Source organism: Suncus etruscus, chromosome 15, assembly GCF_024139225.1.
Source record: "Suncus etruscus isolate mSunEtr1 chromosome 15, mSunEtr1.pri.cur, whole genome shotgun sequence".
Lineage (NCBI taxonomy): Eukaryota > Metazoa > Chordata > Mammalia > Eulipotyphla > Soricidae > Suncus > Suncus etruscus.
The window spans coordinates 56,437,631-56,456,623 of NC_064862.1; the positions used below are offsets into that span (position 1 = coordinate 56,437,631).

Here is an 18,993-nt window from a genome sequence, read left to right on the forward strand (position 1 = left end):
AGTTTCAAGCTTATATTCATGCTTGGTCTTTCTTACCAGTAAACACCAACTGGGAACTCTACAAACACTTGTCTCCTGAGAACAAAAGAAACTACTGTCATTTATGATGCTCTCTGGGATTGAAGAGCTCCTTCTCGGGAAGATGATACCTCTAGTACCTGTGGTCTCCCTGTCACTTACCAGATGGCGCTGGCTCTAGAGTGAGCTCTATGCCACAACAGAGACCAAATATTATTAGCAGGAATTGGAGCCGGAGCATTAGTATAGCATGGAGGGCACTTTCCTTGCAAGGCTGGCCTGGGTTTGATTTCAGACATCCCATATGGTCCCCTGAGCCCTCCAAGGAGAGATCCCTGACTGCATAGTCAGGAATATATTCTGGGGACTTCTGGGTGTGCCTCAGAAGCCAAAACCTATCAAACAAACCTCTCAGGCCCAGAGAGAGCCCATTGGGCTGTAATGTATATGGAAGGCTTGGGTTCAGTCCTGTCACCATATGGCCCTCTGAGCACTATGTTGGGTGGAGTAGCAAGGCCCAAACTCCAAAACTAAGAATCAAAGTTCTCATATGCTCCTGATTGGATTTCTTTTTTAGGTTAAGGGTTTTTTTTTGTGGGGGACAGAGACAGTGGGGAACATTAGAGGATATTCCTGTCTCTAAACTCAGGGGTCACTCCTTGTGGTGCTCAGGGGACCATACGGGGTGCCAGAGATCGAACCTAGGTCAGTTTCCTATAAAGAAGCATCCTCCTTGCTGTACTGTTGCTCTGGATCGCCTAATTGAATTTCTTGAACACTGTCGCATTTGGATTAATACCTTTCCTTGTGGCTAGAGTGATAGTACAATGGGAGGGTGCTTGACTTGCAGGCATCTGACCAGAGTTCATTCCCTGGCATCCCATCTGAGCACTGCCGAAAGCGATTTTTTTTTGTTTGTTTGTTTTGTTTTGTTTTTGGGCCATACCGGGTGATGCTCAGGGGTTACTCCTGACTACGTGCTCAGAAATCACTCCTGGCTTGGGGGACCATATGGGACACTGGGGAATTGAATTGTGGTCTGTCCTAGGCTAGCGCACGCAAGGCAGATGCGTTGCCGCCGCTCCAGCCCCCGAAAGTGATTCTTGAGCACAGACCAGAGTAAGCTCTGAGCACTGCCAGGTATGACCCAAACACCAACACCAAAAAAGAGAATTGGCTCTTCTGGAAATTAGGAGGTAGAAAATAGATTCCAGTTTCATTTCTAATCGATCAGTATTATGGGTCTGTGGTTTGAAATGATCTCTGTGGGGTTGGCAAAAGAAAAGCCAGCAGAATTTCTCTTGTAACACTGGAGAAACAAATATTTTATAGAGTGGATGGACAGCTTTTATTATAAAGACTAAATGAAAAATCAGGGTACTAGTAGAAGTTCTCAGTGCAGTTTGAGATGATCTTGTGCTCAAATTTTGTGGTAGTGGCTGTCCCACAGAGCTTCATGCCACTTTTATTTTTTTAAAGGATAAGATGAAAAGTCCCCGAGTGGCCCTCTCAGCTGCAACACAGAAATCTCTCGATCGGAAGAAGTATATGAAGTAAGTCCGTATAAGACCCAAACAGTTAACTGTTCTGAAGCTGAGCTGAGAAAAATATCTTTTTTTAAACCTTTGACCCCTTTACCTGTTTCTTGTTCCCCTTTTTGTATTTTTGTGAGGCTGAGGATTGAATCCAGGGCCTCTAGCTGTGAGGCATGTGCTCAAGCACAGAGCTTCATCTCTGGCTCTCAAATTCTTCTTTCTTGACTTTAGTCTTTAGTCTGCTCAGGACTTGTCTTCCAGTACTACATCCACTTTTAAAAGATGATCTGGGGGGCTGGAGCATGTGATGGGACAGCGGGAAGGGCTTGCCTTGCACATAGCCAACTTGGATTCACTCCCTGGCTCAGTCCCCTGAGCTCCACCGGAAGTGATTTCTGAGTGCAGAGCCAGAGTAACCCCTGAGCACTGCTGGGTATGATCTTAAAACAAACCAAAATTAAGAAAAAGAGATGTATGTCTGATATACTTGATCACATTTGTTTTTCCCTTTCTAAAAGCCTTGTTCTTATTTTTATATTGTGTTAGAGCTGCTGACTTGGGAATGCCAAATAAGAGATTTCTCGTTAAACAAAATCCTTCTGAAGCAAGGTGAGAAAAGTCACTTAGCCTCAGGGAGGCTTTTAATTTTTGTTTTTGTTTGTTTTTTTTTTAAAAAAAAGTTTATTTTTTAAAGCCTGAACCTCTTTCCTGTTGATTTTGTTTTTGATATCAATAGATTATTTCTGACAAAAGACAGAAGATGACAGGATCAGGTTTCATAGTTACAGCTGGTCATGTGCCTACTGCGTCCCAAATCAGTTTCTGTCACTTACTGTAGGATATGCAGAATCTGACACAAATTTGAGCAGGCTGGAGGGAGAGATCACAATACAGGGGTTAAGATGCTTTCTTTGCATATAACTGAGTCTGGTTTTTATTCCCACACTCCATATTTTCCCATGAGCACTGCCAGCAGTGATCCTTGAGTGCAGAGTAAGAAATAAGCCCTTAGCACTAATGGGTATGGTAAAAAAAGCAAAAACAGACAAAAATAAGAAAAAAGAAGAAATTTGAGCTCCATATGTCCTGAGTTCAGCCCCTAGTTTCTGAGTTCTTGATTCTTTTTTTTTTTTTTTTTGGGTCACACCCGGCAGTGCTCAGGGGTTATTCCTGGCTCCAGGCTCAGAAATTGCTCCTGGCAGGCACGAGGGACCATATGGGGCGCCGGGATTCGAACCAATGACCTCCTGCATGAAAGGCAAATGCCTTACCTCCATGCTATCTCTCCGGCCCTTGATTCTTTTTTTTTAATCTTTCTTTCTTTCTTTTTTTTTTTTTTTTGCCACACCTGGCAGTTCTCAGGGATTATTCCTGACTTTGTGCTCAGATATCACTCCTGGCAGGCTCGGACATCATATGGGATGCCGGGTATCAAACCTAGGCCTGTCCTGGGTCAACTTCGTGCAAGGCAAATGCCCGACCGCTGTGTTATTACTCTGGCCCTGAGTCTTTGATACTTCAAAGACTTAGAAAGGAAGCTTACTATTCTGGACCCCGCATCTACTTAAGAAGGGTAAAGTTTCTGGGACCTGGAGTGATAGTACAGCGGGGAAGGCATTTGCCTTGCACACGGCCAAGCCTGGTTTGATCCCCAGCAAACCAAAGGATCCCCTGAGTGTTCCAGGATTGATTTCTAAGTATAGAGTCAAATACTTATAAGTAGAGTCAGATACCCTGAACACAGGTTAGCCCAAAACCAAATATATAGATATATATATATAGATATATATATATAGGTATATATATATCTATATATATATCTTTATGCATATATATATGCATAAAGATTAAAGCTAGGTTGGAGCTAAAATATGAAAGTGTGGCTTTTTTTTTTTGAGGGGTATACACTTGGTGGTGCTAGCTCTGCACTCAGAAATTGCCCGTGGTAGGCTCAGGGGACCATATGGGATACCAGGAATCTAACCTGCGCCCATCCCGGGTCTGCTACCTGCAAGGCAAATACCCTGCCACTGTGCTATTTCTTTTGTGTGTGTGTGTTTTGGGCCACACCCGGTGGTGCTCAGGGGTTACTCCTGGCTGTCTGCTCAGAAATAGCTCCTGGCAGGCATGGGGGACCATATGGGACACCGGGATTCGAACCAACCACCTTTGGTCCTGGATCGGCTGCTTGCAAGGCAAACGCCGCTGTACTATTTCTCTGGGCCCTGCCACTGTGCTATTTCTCCAGCCCCAAAGTTTGGCTACTTGAAAAATGAAGGGAAGGACTGTGTTCAGTTGCTTTCTATCAAAATGCTTTGCTCTTAATAAGGCGTTTGCCTTGCATGTGGCTGATTCAGGATGGACCTTGGTTCGATCCCGTTTGATCCCCAGCTTGATCCCCCAGTTCGATTCCATATGGTCCCCCAAGCCAGGAGTGATTTCTGAGCACATAGCCAGAAGTAACCCCTGAGCCTCACTGGGTGTGGCCCCCAAACAAAACAAAACAAAACGATTTTTCTCTGTGCTAATAGGACAAGTCACTGAATAGACTTCTTTAAGCATACTGTTATCACCTTTCAGAAAATGGCTGGGGTGGATAGAATTTTGAATTAACTTTCTATTTACTATGTTAACAGAGTTCTTCAGCCAAACCAAGGACAGAACGCACAAGCTCAGAGGCTGCTTAGTAGACAAGGGTAAGAGCTGTTAACACCATTAGCTGGTGTTGAGAACTTGCTGGTGTGACAGTCACATTGAGAGGGAAGAATGACTGAGTTCATGATACTTTTAGAGAGAAAGAAGATCCTCTTAGATGGTTTTGAGTTGAACGATAATAATAACCTGCCTTGGGTGTGTTGTTGTGTATTTTTCATGTAAATTCTCACCTTTCGTTGGCATGTGTCTGCTTTTCATTTCATCCCATTTTCTTCATTAACTAGACTAAGTGCCCACAGATTAAAATTCAGCATCACCCAAGTGACTGCCCACAGTGTAGACACCGAGGTGATAGTCTCTCTCCTGCGGAAGCAGAGTCTTGGGGGGGGGGGTGCCTGAGACTTCCTGGTCCTCAGGCTTCTCTGGACACCCCCCATAATGCCCCGCGGTTTGTACCCCTGCCCATGAATGTTGACCGTTGTGGCTTTGAATGAGAGAGGCTGATTAACCTTTCTGTATTCAATCAGAACCCCTAAGGCAGCAGTGAAGGGGGTTGTGTACAGTAGACAGAAGCCTTCACAGAGCAGAGCACCTGTTCCAGGTGTGTATTCCCCCACCAGCCCCTGCAGCCCCTTTCCCTCGAGACATGCACCACTCCAAGCCCTGGCCCCTACTAGCCCTGGCCTGTCTTTTCTCTCCACTGCATAGGGGCATATTCACACTCCTGCCTCTCGGTCATTGTTTGGCTACATGTTTCAGGATTTTGATTACATTCTTGATTGTTGGAATAATTTGGGGGAACACATTTAAAAAAAAATGAGAGCACAATGTAAACTTGGACATACTTGATTTGGAAACCCTGTTTTTAATGCATCAGTGATCAAATGCACAAGTCCGTGCATATCTCTCATATCTTCTTTGGGAAGTAGATTTCCCCTACAAGCCTGAAATTTTTGTGTCAGCCCCTAAAGAGAAGGAAAAATTGCCTTCTGACCACCTGATCATGTGTGAATATGCCAGGAGGGGCAGCAAACAGCTTGTATTTCTGGGCCCAATGAGCAACTTAAGCTAACTAATTCTTGGTGTTCTATATTTGTTTGAGCTTGATTTAAGAGTTAACTAAAAACTGGGCTTCTAAATTCTCTTTATGGTGGTAAGGAGAGAAATTGGGTGTTGAGCACACACAAAACTCTCAAGCTAACTCTTGGTCATTTTTAGAGATATTGGGGACTAAATTCCCCAAAAATTTTATGTGGTCCATTAAAAATATGCTCAAAATTCTCAAAATGGATGAAGTGATAGCACAGCAGATAGAGCATTTGCCTTGCATGCGACCTATCCAGGTTTGATCCCTGGCATTCTACTCATGGCCCCCTGAACACCGCCAGGAGTGATTTTTGAGTGAAGAGCCAGGAATAATGTCTGAGTGCTGCTGGGTTTGGGCCAATAAATAAACAAACAAAAAGCTTTGCTTGAACTCTTGCATTCTAAACTGTCTAAATTGTCAATCAACAGGTGCTGAAGATTTAATCTCTAATCCAAACTCTAATCTTCCCATTCATAAGCACTTAGTTTTTGCTACTAATTTCCCCCCAATTTAGGAGGGGATAAGCAATCTAAGAAATGTCATATTGTTACCATTTAGTTATATTCATTGAAAGAAGGAACAAGATAATAATCATAACTTTGGGGCCCGGAGAGATAGCACAGCGGTGTTTGCCTTGCAAGCAGCCGATCCAGAACCAAAGGTGGTTGGTTCGAATTCCGGTGTCCCATATGGTCCCCCGTGCCTGCCAGGAGCTATTTCTGAGCAGACAGCCAGGAATAACCCTTGAGCACTGCCGGGTGAGGCCCCCCCCCCCAAAAAAAAATAATCGTAACTTTGAAATGTATGTGGAGAAGAAAATTCTTACAGATATTAAGGTGACTCTAAAAGGTAATTTTTCGGAGCTGAAGATAGAGTATAGTGAATAAGATGCTTGCTTTTCGAACTTAACCTGAATTTGATACCCAGTACCTCAAATGGTCCTCCAAATCTGCCAGAAGTGATTCCTGAGTGCAGACCAGGAGTAAGTCCTGAGCATAGCCAAGCATGTCCCAAAACTAAAACAAAAACAAAGGAAAGGTCAGGTTTTGGAAGGCACTGTGTTAGACCAGGGCCTTTTGAAAGGAAATTAATTATATTGCTGAAACTCCTCCTTATTTAAAGGGTTGTCACTATCAATTTAAAACATAACTATCTTGTGTTCTGACACAGGTTAGCTGACAGATCACTGAAGAATTAGTACTGTTTTGCCAAATATTATTTCTTCATCTTTTTTCATACATTTCATCTCCACTGTCAATTGTGAACTTGCAAACAAAATAGCAACTGCTCTTTCTATTTAGTAATACTCAACAGTATGATAATGCATAGGATATTGGTATTAGTAATGTACAATGAATTTCATGACCATGAACTATTTATGGGGAACTATTGTGGTTTAGTTGCTTTGCAACATAATTAAAACTCAAGTGTACTTAATCCTTGGAATAATGTATATAGCATGTATCTACAGAAGAGAAAAGTTTGTTTCTGTTTTTTTTTTTCCATAAAATTTATATATGAGGTCACATTTTGTCATTTGGAAAGACTAATGGATTTTATTCTCTTACATGGATGAAAAATTAGAACATTAAAACTCCCAACAATGACTCTCAAGACAGAGGTTGTTACTTGCTCTTAAAAATAATTGCTTATGGGGCCGGGAAGGTGGTGCTAGAGGTAAGGTGTCTGCCTTGCAAGTGCTAGCGTAGGACGGACCGCGGTCCGATCCCCCGGCGTCCCATATGGTCCCCCCAAGTCAGGAGCGACTTCTGAGCGCATAGCCAGGAGTAACCCCTGAGCGTCAAACAGGTGTGGCCCAAAAACCAAAAAAAAAAAAAAAATTGCTCTAGGTCCAGAGAGATAGCATAGCAGTTGGACACTTGCCTTGCATGCAGCCAACCTGGGTTTGATCCCAGGCATCCCATATGGTCCTGAGTCCACCAGGAGTGATTCCTGAGTGTGGAGCCAGAAGTCACCCCTGAGCACTGCCAGGTGTTGCCCAAAATACAAATAAAAATAACCAAAATAATAATAATAATAATAATAATAATAATAATAATAATAATAATAATGATTGCTCTTGGGCCACAGCTGGTAAGGCGCTTGCACACAGCTGTCCTGGTTCAATCCCAGCATCTCATATGGTCTCCTGAACTCTGCCAGGAGTGATCCCTGAGTACAGAGTCACGAATAAGTCCTGAGTGCTGCTGGGTGTGTCCACCAAAACAAAAGAGAAACACAAAAAGTTGCTTAAGTTGTTTCACACAATTTGAATTATGCCGGGCCCGGAGAGATAGCACAGCGGCCTTTTCCTTGCAAACAGCCGATCCAGGACCAAAGGTGGTTGGTTTGAATCCCGGTGTCCCATATGGTCCCCCGTGCCTGCCAGGAGCTATTTCTGAGCACACAGCCAGGAGTAACTCCTGAGCACCGCCGGGTGTGGCCCAAAAAACAAAAACAAAACAAAAAAATTTGAATTATGCCTTGATTTGATTTATGAAAGAAAATATTTTATTAAGTAATTTATAGGGAACTAACCTTTATTATAATAGAATAATATACTCTGAGACCAGAATAGATTTCTACATTTTAAAAGTACACTTAAAAATATAAAAGTACAGGGCCCGGAGTGATAGCACAGCGGCGTTTGCCTTGCAAGCAGCTGATCCAGGACCAAAGGTGGTTGGTTCGAATCCCGGTGTTCCATATGGTCCCCCGTGCCTGCCAGGAGCTATTTCTGAGCAGACAGCCAGGAGTAACCCCTGAGCACCGCCGGGTGTGGCCCCCCCAAAAAAACCAAAATAAATAAATAAATAAAAGTACTTACTGTTGTTTATAGTTGGTTTTTTGGTGTGTTTTTTTTTTTTTTTTTGGTTTTTGGGTCACATCCAGGGTCCCTCAGGGGTTACTCCTGGCTCTGCGCTCAGAAATTGCTCCTGGCAGGCTCGGGGGACCATATGGGATGCCGGGATTCGAACCACTGTCAGTCCTGGGTTGGCTGCATGCAAGGCAAATGCCCTACCGCTGTGCTATTGCTTCAGACCCCTAAAAATGTTTTTTTTTTTTTGTTTTGTTTTTGTTTTTTTGTTTTGTTTTGAGTCACACCCAGCAGTGCTCAGGGATTACTCTTGGCTCTATGCTCAGAAATTGCTTCTGGCAGGCTTGGGGACCATATGGGATGCCGGAATTCGAACCACCATCCTTCTGCATGCAAGGCACATGCCCTACCTCCATGCCATCTCTTTGGCCCCTAAAAATGTATTTTATAATTTGATGTTTTGTCCTTGAGTCAAGAGTTAATGGCAGGGCCCGGAGAGATAGCACAGCGGTGTTTGCCTTGCAAGCAGCCGATCCAGGACCAAAGGTGGTTGGTTCGAATCCCGGTGTCCCACATGGTCCCCTGTGCCTGCCAGGAGCTATTTCTGAGTAGACAACCAGGAGTAACCCCTGAGCACCGCTGGGTGTGACCCAAAAAAACAAAACAAACAAACAAAAAAGATTTGTTAATGACAGGGGCCGGAGAGATAGCATGAAGGTAAGGTGTTTGCCTTTCATACAGAAGGACGGTGATTCAAATCTCGGCATCCCATATGGTCACCTGTGCCTGGCAGGGGCGATTTCTGAGCACAGAGCCAGGAGTAACCCCTGAGCGCTGCTGGTTATGACCCCAAAACCAATAAAATAAATAAATAAATAAATAAATAAAAAGAGTTAATGGCAAAATTCAGAAGATGCCAAAAAAGCTAGAGGCAGTAATGAGGGTGGTTAAATAAAGGAGAGTGTGGAATTGAAGCTTCAGTTTTTGCTGTTTCCTCTAGACATCTTGCCTGTCCTATGTTTCTTTTTATTATTATAATAATAGTGCTATATCTGCAACTGTTTAGAAAAACTCAGATTGAGAAATAAAGTAATTTTGCTCTGTTTTTTTAGGAGTATATGCAGGAAAAATCCAAAGAAAGCGGCCAAATGTTGCGACAATTTAAGAAGACAGCATTCACTGGGATAGAAAAGGAAAAAAAAATATATAGGGAGGGTTAGCAGTTATATCCCTCCTGCCTAAGAATGACTTCACCCTGGGCTCTGTTTCTATGTCATGTCATGTCAAAGGGCTGGATAATTGGGTCAGTCTGGCTGATTCTGACCTCATCTCTCCCCTTTTCTAACTATTATAGGCTTGGATTAAGACATATTCATGTTTGGTAATCAACTCCCCTCTCTTAATCTAGATGAACATAAGTTTGTTCTGTCTACTCAGCTGTTTGCAGGGAAGCTTTTTTTTTTTTTTTTTTTTTTTTTTTATAAATTTTTAAGGGACATATGGGCTTATTTCTATGAAATACTGAAAAGGTTGTGTTGAAGGATCAATAAGTTCCAGAATAGAAATGTCCTTCATTTTCTGCACAGGGTGAATTTGATAAGTCAGATACTGTTGTATTCAAGGGGGGCAGGGGAGAGATTATGACAGAAGGATTTTTCTTTCTTTTTGCATTTGGACCTTTCCAAACTGCTTCCTCTCACTTGCTCATCAGCAAAGCACTTGCCTTCTATGCATGAGGCCTTGGGTTCTACCTCCAGCCCTGCAAATCTAGCTTTCAGTTCTCTCAGTCTGTGTTTTCTTGGACTTGGTAGAGTTGCTGCATAGGAGACGCCTGCAGGTCCACATCCAACTACCAGAGTGGCTGGGAGTCTCCTGATTCCAAGCACATACTCCACTCAACACTTGCCTCTTTACAGAATGTTAGGTTTGTTGTATAGGTAGGTTGTTACCTACCCATCCCCACCCCCTGGGCACTTGAAATTATTGCTACTAACCTGTAGTCTTTCCTGTGAAGGGTAACAGAGTTGGGAAGACAGCACAACCTGATTGAATGTAGTAGCTCCTACGAAGGCTTTATTCTACCCACTTCTAGAAATCAAGGGGACCCTCCTGCATGCATTTAGAGCTTCCATTGCTGTAGTTCTCTGTAGTCTCTTGCATCATAGTTGGCCTTTGCTAGCATGCATGATTAGGAAAGATTAAAGGGCTATCTGATACAATGCACTCCTGATTTTTCACTTTGGGATAGTAATACTTAGTGGAAATTCTGCATTACTGATGTCTGAGGATTCCTGTCACTAACCTGTTCACTTAAAACAAGAACCAAAAAAAAGTTAAGAGACTTGGTTTTAGGAAAGAAAAGAATGTCACTATTATTTTATCATGGCATTTCCAAAAAGGGCTTTGTAACTCACATGTGAAATTGGGACTCTGCATTTACTTTAACTTGGATTTTTCAAAGGTGACTGGTATTTTGAAAGTTCTGATACCTATTTGTTCATAATATCCTCTTAAGAACGTTGGGGCCGGAGAGATAGCACAACGATGTTTGCCTTGCAAGCAGCCGACCCAGGACCTAAGGTGGTTGGTTCGAATTCAGGCGTCCCATATGGTCCCCCGTGCCTGCCAGGAGCTATTTCTGAGCAGATAGCCAGGAGTAACCCCTGAGCACCGCCAGGTGTGGCCCAAAAACCAAAAAAAAAAAAAGAATGTGGAAGCACTGTCTTCTCCAGTTTTCTGTTTCTTTTATATATTTGCTCTAAGGGGCCAAAGTGATGAAACAGTAGGGAGGGCACTTCCCTTGCACAATATGGCTGACCCTCAGTTCAATCCCTGGCATCCCATATGGTCCCGAGTACTGCCAGGTGTGACCCCTAGTATTGCTGGGTGTGGCCACCAAAATCGAAAAATTTCACTTCAACACTCAGCTGGAGATGTAAAATAATAAATAAACTTTGGCATACACTTGCTTTAAATTCACTAAGAAGGATCATTTATCAACTGAGTGAACAGAAAGTGAGGAGAGAGTAAAAATGTCAGAGATACCAGTTTTTTATTTGTAGGAAAAGCATATTAAATTATCTTCTGAAGATGGCAAATTGTTCATTATTGATGTGAAAACTCAGGATACAAGCTTTCTCTTTATCATGGTGGGCCTTTTCATTTAGATAGATCTAAAGGTCTTGTGTGTGTTAATGCAGATTCGTTTTTAAAAAAAGTATGTTTTGAAAAAAGTTGAAACTAGTTTTAGATTAAGGATCAGAAATTTGAGTGTTTTTAATTTAAAGATAAATGTCTACATATTTGACATGTTTTTAATGTTCCCAGATTTTTCTCATAAAAGTGCCATTGTTTTGTGCTTTTAATGTATTTTTATTTATAAACATTTTGTTACTTTTATTTTGAGTAAAATGTATTAATGTAAATTGTATTTATTTTTATACTTTAATTTTCACTAGTTTTTGCTTCTAGACAAAAGAAAAATAAACTTTTCTTCTGAAAGGAGGTCTAGTTCAGTCTTTTGTTTGCCAAAGAATTGTTGCCAAAGGACAGGATTGAGAAGTATCAGGTAAAAACAACACTAGGGGGGACCTGGGAACATAGTACAGCAGTCAGGGCACTTGCCTTGCACACAACTGACCCAGGTTTGATCCCCAGCATCCCTGAGTCCATTAGGAGTAATTCCTGAGTACAGTAAGCCCTCAGCAACTCCGAGTGTGACCCCAAACCAAAGAAACAACCCCCCCCCCAAATTTTATTTTTGCTTTTTGATCACATTTGGCGGCACTCGGGATACTCCTGGCTCTCTGCTCAGAAATCGCTCTTGTCAGGCATGGGGGACCATATGGGATGCCAGGATTTGAACCATGGTCGGTCCTGGATCGGCTGGCTGTGTGCAAGGCAAACGCCCTATTGCTATGCTATCTCTCCAGCTCCCAAAAACAAAAAAGGTTTTACTTGGGATGCTTGACTTGCATGTGGCCAACCATGTTTGATTTTTGGCATCACATATAGTTAGTTTCCTTAGCACTGCCAGGTGTGAACCCCCCAAAAAAAACCCCCCAAAAAATTCCACCCAAAGGAAACTTAGGGTTTGAAGAGAGAATACAGTGAGCAAGGGCACTTGATTTGCAAGCAGCTGACCTGGATTTAATCCTGACTTCACATATGGTCTCCTGACTCCCAGCAGAAGTGATTCCTATGCAGAACCAGGAGTAAGCCCTGAGCATCATTGGTTGTGTCTCCCTGCCAAAAAAGGCAAAAGAAAAAGCAAAAGAAGACAAAGTAGGCTTATAGTCCCTGAATGGAGCAAATTAAATGAGGACATGGAGTGAAAGAAAGTACAACCCTGGCCACAACTCTTGGCAGCCCAAGGGAGAAAAATTGTTTAACCAATTAAAAAAAAAGAAGTAGGTAATAAAATACTGCCTTTCTTGTCTCATCTCCTTGTTATTTTCTCTGTGGCTTTCATTTCTCCCATTTTCTTGGTGTTATTACTGATGATGCTCGAGGGTTTTACTCCTGGCAGTATGTTTGAGGCTTACTCCTGGCTCAGGGATTGCTCCTGAAGTGCACAGGCGATGAAACTGTTGGGTTACATGCAAACCACATGCCTTATCCAGTGTCATCTCTCTGGTTCCTTCATCAGAAGTTTCTTTGGGGGGGGGATTTGGGTTACACCTGGGAACGCTTAGGGGTTACTCCTGGGTCTGCGTTCAGAAATCGCTCCTGGCAGGTACAGGGAACCATATGGGATGCTTGGATTTGAACCACTGTCCATCATAAATGGTCTGCGTGCAAGGCAAGCACTCCATCTCTCCACCCCCTCCAGAAATTTCTTAAGGTGATAGTTGGCTCTGAGCCTTAGGTAAGGAACTTGCTGTATAGTTTCTGTGTTCTAACAATCTTTTTGGATAATTCCCATATTTGTTTAATGTGCATCATCCAGTCGGAGCTGGTTTGGTGCACCTGTACCTCCTGAGTTCTGTGCCACCATCCACTATCCACTCCCTCAGCAGCAAGAAAAAGAACAGCAGCAGCAGTGCTGCCTGGGAATATACTAAGTATGCACAAGCCAGTGGCCCAGGTTTAGACATAAATCAGAATCGGGGATTTTCTGTTTGTTTTTCATTTTTGGACCATATCAGGCTCTGCATTCAGAAATCACTCCTAATAATGCTCAGGGATTATGGGATGCCAGGGACTGAACCCAAGTTAGCAGTGTGCAAAGCAAGCACCCTACCCACTATACTCTAGCTCCAGTTCACTGTGCCTTTTTTAAATTACGGTCCACACAAGAGGGGCAGGGGTGTTTGCTCCCCCAGTTGCTTAAAGGACACCACAGTGCCCTGGAACCCAGAGCTCCTAGAGATTGCATGCACTCCAGCCACACAGAACTACCTCCCAGGCCTATATGCTGCCTTTGAATGAGATCTCCAGAAGAGCACAATCGTGTGGGGAGCACTGCTTCGTAATCCATTGCATAACCTGTTGGCAAGAGCTCTGCAAACATCACAGAATATTCACTGATTCTTCAGGTTGTGGGAGGAAAGATAGGCTGCTTCTGTTGAGTTCAGATGGCATTTTGTTCTTTCTGTTGGAAGTCAGAATTGTCACAGGAAGAAAGTGGGACTCTGTAAAACTCTTTCTACCTGTCAATGAGTGGGGAGTGTATATATACCAATGCTCTTTTCCAAGAGAAGCTCTTTGGAGAAGGTGGTTTCTCGGCCCTTTCAGCCAGAAAAACAAACAATAAAAACAGAAAAGGAAAAGGATATGACTACCAGTCTCCCCTTTAAGTCCATTGCTAGTAATCACTCAGCTGGGGTGTCCTTGATTGGGGCACTTACCAGCCTTGGACAATTCACCATTAGTTCTTCATTATAGGTGATCATCTTCATTCCGTTTTCAATCAGTCCCCAGTATTAGTCCAAAGAGCACAGTACATTGTCTCACATCTAAAGTAATGCCTGGCATTGGTACCATATAAGAAAATAGGCTGTTTTGTTTTTTGTTTTGGAGGGCACAGCCACCATGCTTAATTAAGGCTTGCTACTCCTGGCTTTGTGCTCAGGGATCACTCCTGAAGTGGTGCCAAGAACCAAGTGGGAGGTGGGAGGCGAGCAAGGTAAGCAAGCGCCTTAACCCCAGTTGATACCTCTCTTGCTCCAGCCTGATAATAATGATTTGTGTTAATCAGAGAAAACTCTGGAGTCACACATAGAGAAACATGGATTCTTGCTAAATGGTGTTAAGTGAGAGCCTCAGTTTTCCCATTTGGTTTCTACTTAAAAGTGTCCTCCTCGGAACAAAAGAGCTTCGACCCCAGACCCCACGTCTTAACAAGCTAAGGGAAAGGAAGGGGCCAGAACCCCAGCGCTTCATTTCCACCATGCAGTGGAGCAAACGAGGGCGTGGTCCAGCCAAGCTAAACTGCAAATTAGTTCTCTAACCGTCCTCGCGTAGAACCTGAGTCCTCAATCTCTGCCTCCCTTCGCCTCTTGGCTCCGCTAAGTCCAGACCAAGTCCAAGTTCAAGAGGAGCAACAACAGAGCCCAGCAGCCGGGCCGGCAGACGACCCAGGACGCTGCAGGGTCTGCCCTTTACAATCATGGCGGTCAAGGTGCTTCATATGGGCTTCTCAAGAGGGCCTCTGCCCTTCACAAACATGGCGGCCATAAGGAGGCGGGGCAAGTGGCGGCCAAATTAAAATTTTAGGCGGGATGTCCGGTCCCGCCGGATGCAAAAGGGGCGTGGCTTCGGCGTGGTCATGTGACTGGCAAGATGGCTGCGTTCCCCTGGTAAGGAAGAAGTGGCGGGTGGGTTTTGGAGAGGGGCCGCCCCTGTTTGTCTGAGGGTCTCGATTCCTCTGCGTGTGTATGTCTCAGGGGGAGCATGAGCGCGTGAGAAAGCGGGCATTGCCATCTCGGGTGCACCCTGCGGTGTCTCACCCTCGTGGCCACCCCCAGACCATTGAAAACAGCCCCGGCCTCTACCCCAGTGGTATAGGCCCGATCTCGGGAGAATGAGCAGTTTCTTGAGCAGCTCTTTGCTTGGAGAGGTGCACATGGACGCGGTCAGCGGCATGCTCAGCCCGCAGTCATACCCCTCGCCTAGAGCTGACATCCTCCTGTATCGTGCAGACACGCAAAGAGGGGGGCCAGAGCAACCATTCGCTTGAGACACACACAGGACAGAGAGCCTCCACTAGGGAGCGCATTGAGTAACAGTGGGACTGTTTAGGGCAGTGCTTCTCAAATAGTGGGGCGCGTTTGACCTCGGCAAACACTGTCATAACAAGCTAAGCCCCGTGTTTATGTCTCTGTAGTCTCTGGAGCTGAAAGTTGCTGTGTCCTGCTTCCAACCCCGCTTCGAAAAGCTATGCATTGCAAAACGTGCTCATTGTAGCCATTAATCCAGACATTACCTCTGATTAAAAAAATCAGCTCAAATTATTTTATATATTTTTGTTTTGCGGGTTAAAGTTTTATTTTAATAAAGATACTATTTACAATCGCGCGGGGGGGGGCGCGAAAATGTTTTCTTATTCCTCCGCGGGCATGACAGAAAATAATTGAGAAGCACTGGTTTAGGGGTATGTGAGCATCCTGGAAAGGGAGGTATTTTTTTGACCTTTTTAAGTGATATTGAAGGGTTTACATCGATTGAGCAAATGAGGCAGGCACACAGCTTGGAAGTGATTGGGCACAGTCTTCCGGTTTGATGCTTCATAAATAGCTCTTTGTCGTGCCTGTTCTGTGCCTGATTGATAGATGAATCATCTTCTGAGCCTTGGGACACCAAATCAGGACTGGATGGTTTAGTCAGTTTTCTTTCTTTTTCTTTTATTTTTTTCTTCTGTTTTTTTTTGGGGGGGGGCATGAGGCACACCTGGTGATGCTCAGAGAACCATATGGGGTAGTAGGGATCCAATTCTGTTCAACTGCGTGCAAGGCAAGTGTCCTGCATGCTGTATTTCTTTTGCCATGGCCCCCAGTTTTCTTGAACTTGGTCATACAAAGCACCTTTTAAAGTGTACATCAGTAATATGACAGATTTTTAGCATTTGAAATGCTGTAATCAGAAAATTCAGGAAGGTACCAATTTCTGCCTCCTGTTTCTTTTTTGCCTTTCATGTTTTTACATTGCCAGCATACACCATTTGGGGGGGATCACACCCAGCAGCACTCGGGTTACACCTGGCTCCACACTCAGAAATTGCTCCTGGCAGGCTCAGGGAACCATATGGGATGCTGGGATTTGAACCAATGACCTTCTGCATGAAAGGCAAACGCCTTATCTCCATGGTATCTCTCCGGTCCCACCATTTTTTTTTTTTAAGAATGTAGATTTAGGGCCCGGAGAGATAGCACAGCGGCGTTTGCCTTGCAAGCAGCCAATCCAGGACCAAAGGTGGTTGGTTCGAATCCCGGTGTCCCATATGGTCCCCCGTGCCTGCCAGGAGCTATTTCTGAGCAGACAGCCAGGAGTCACCCCTGAGCACCACCGGGTGTGGCCCAACAACCAAAAAAAAAATGTAGATTTAGTCCCAGGTTATTTCCTGGACTCTGCACTAGATTTCTATTCATCTTCGTTTTCCCATTAGTCTTGTTAATTCTTTACGTGAAAGGGACTGAGTGGAAACCATCTTTATCCACTTCTGCTGACATAGAACATACTAGGTACTGTTCGGTGCAGGAAACTGAGAAGACCCACCCCAGAGAAATCTTACAAAATTGGACACATCTAGCAACTCTTTGAGCAGTACCAGAACTAGAGCTGAGAATGCACTGGACAGCATCTCATTTAATGCTCAGGGATGGGTCAACATCAACTTCATTTTTCAGATGCAGAAATGCTGGCAAAGAGATAAAACTTGATTTAATGAGCCCAAAAGAAATGCTGAGGCCTGAGCCTATGAGCTTAATTCATGCCACTGGATCTCCAGTCTGACACCTGGACTGAGATTTTGGGGTACAGATCTTGCTCAACCCCTCTGTGTTATAATGGTTGTCCTATACTGTAGCTGTCTGCTATGTGTTGACTCAGTGTAACACATCCTGTTCAGTCTGGTGGTGACTGTAGTAATTAAAAACACTACACTTTGGGGGGCCAGAGAGAGAGTATGGAGGTTGGGTGTTTGCCTTCCATGCAGAAGGGTGGTGGTTCAAATCCTGGCATCCCATATGGTCCCTCGAGCCTCGCAGGAGTGATTTCCGAGTGTAGAGCCAGGAGTAACCCCTGAGCGCTGCTGGGTGTGACTCCCCCCAAAAAAACCCACTACACTTGGGCTGGATTGATAGCACAATGGGTAGGGCATTTAACTTGCAAGTGGTCAAACTGGGTTCAACCCCCGGCATCCATGGCTTCCCCTGAGCCTGCCAGGAGTGTTTTCTGAGCACTATCTGGTGTGGTCCTAGAACAAAACAAAAACACACACACTTCACTTTAAGAGCTGAAAAGATAATACAGCAGGCAAGGAGCTTGCCCTGCCTGTCGCTGACTGGATTTGATCCTTGGCATCCCATATGATTTCCCTGAGCACAGCCACGAGTAAGCCCCAATTGCAGCATATCCCCAATCCAAATAAACCCCCCAAACAAAAATAACTCTAGAATCGGAATATTTGGCAGCATTGTCAGCTATTTATGGGGCTGCTCTGGTCATTTTGCAAAGATCCTCAAGAATTTGAAGTAGCTGATATGTGTGACTCTAGCTATTTCCCATATCAGCTTAATGACATGTGTAAGCCCACCAATCGGGGTGCTTACATTGGGAGACCCAATGATCTGGGGGCACACTGCCTGTGGGTGACAGTTGGGGACAGGGCGAGCAGCAGTTAGTCTGAGTGGATAGGACATGTTGCCTGTTTAGGGGCAGCTAAGAGGTTCGAGGCAGGGGGAGGATTTTCCTGGAACTCTGTCCTTCGTTAGCAGAAAGGAAAAGGACTTTAGGTGAAGTATCCACTAGATGTCGCTGTCGGCTCATATTATTTCTCATATTATGGCATAGAACTAAGCTAGGGAAAACTTCACCACCTCCCCCAGCTGGGAGAGACTGGAAGTGGAAGGAAATTTCCAGGAGGGTGAATGTTTCTCGTTTTTCATCTTCTCTTTCATTCTGGGCCACATCAGTACTCAGGGGCTACTCTCATCTGGCAGTGTTGAGGTATTGAATCCGTGTTCCTGCCTGCAAAGAATGTGCTCTAACCCACTGAATTTTCAGACCCAAAATTTCCTTTTTTTCCCCCCAGATTTTTGGGTGGGGGGCACACCCAGTGATCCTGTCCTGTTCAGGGTCATTGTGGACTAAAACCGAGAGTTGGAGCATGCATTCGTGGTCTATATTCCTTTGCACCATCTTTTGAGCCTTATTATTTTTTCCCCAGTGCAGAGAATAAGAGAAGATTGAATCCAGGTCTTCACATATGTTCCCGAGCTGTGTACTAAGACCCCAGAAGCAGTAATTTATTTTTTGCCCTAACACTTGGGGGGGGGGCTGATACTTTTATTTATTTTGAACTTAAATCATTTCAAATGTTGGTCCTTTAAAAAGAAAAGATAATTGCTTTTCAAGTTTCTGTTATTTGGGCCACACTCAGTAAGTACATTCAGGTCTTACTTCTGGCTCTGTTCAGGAATCTTTTTGGTAATAATCTGGAGACCATATTTGGTGCTGGGGATTGAACTGCCTGGAAAGTTATTTGGAGTGTGTCCCTCCCCCCCCAAAAAAAAATAAAAAGAATGCTCTGAAAGGAGGAATGATGTCATTGAGTTTTTGTTTTGTTTTGAGAGTCACAGCCAGCAGAGTTCAGGGCTGACTCCTGACTCTGTGCTTAGGGATCACTTTTAGTGGGCTCAGGGACCATATGTGATGTTAGG

General features: G+C 44.2%; 2 protein-coding genes across 5 annotated transcripts in view; both read left to right on the plus strand.

Moving 5' to 3' along the window:
• The window catches only part of CCP110 (centriolar coiled-coil protein 110), a 37,646-nt gene extending 27,196 nt beyond the window's left edge, over positions 1–10,450 (plus strand). The window contains exons 12-16 of one of the 3 annotated variants that reach the window (XM_049789091.1): positions 1,498–1,571; positions 2,100–2,162; positions 4,190–4,249; positions 4,736–4,809; positions 9,226–10,450. In XM_049789091.1, the coding sequence (XP_049645048.1) occupies positions 1,498–1,571; positions 2,100–2,162; positions 4,190–4,249; positions 4,736–4,809; positions 9,226–9,278 (324 nt within the window). In that variant the 3' untranslated portion in view covers positions 9,279–10,450. The remainder of the gene's footprint in view (positions 1–1,497; positions 1,572–2,099; positions 2,163–4,189; positions 4,250–4,735; positions 4,810–9,225) is intronic. The other 2 variants (XM_049789092.1, XM_049789093.1) reach the window with 2 other exon arrangements.
• A 4,437-nt stretch (positions 10,451–14,887) lies between these two features.
• Positions 14,888–18,993, plus strand: part of VPS35L (VPS35 endosomal protein sorting factor like) — a 66,312-nt gene continuing 62,206 nt past the window's right edge. The window contains exon 1 of one of the 2 annotated variants that reach the window (XM_049789098.1): positions 14,888–14,913. In XM_049789098.1, coding sequence (XP_049645055.1) covers positions 14,897–14,913 — 17 coding nt within the window. In that variant the 5' untranslated portion in view covers positions 14,888–14,896. The remainder of the gene's footprint in view (positions 14,914–18,993) is intronic. The other variant, XM_049789097.1, reaches the window with a different exon arrangement.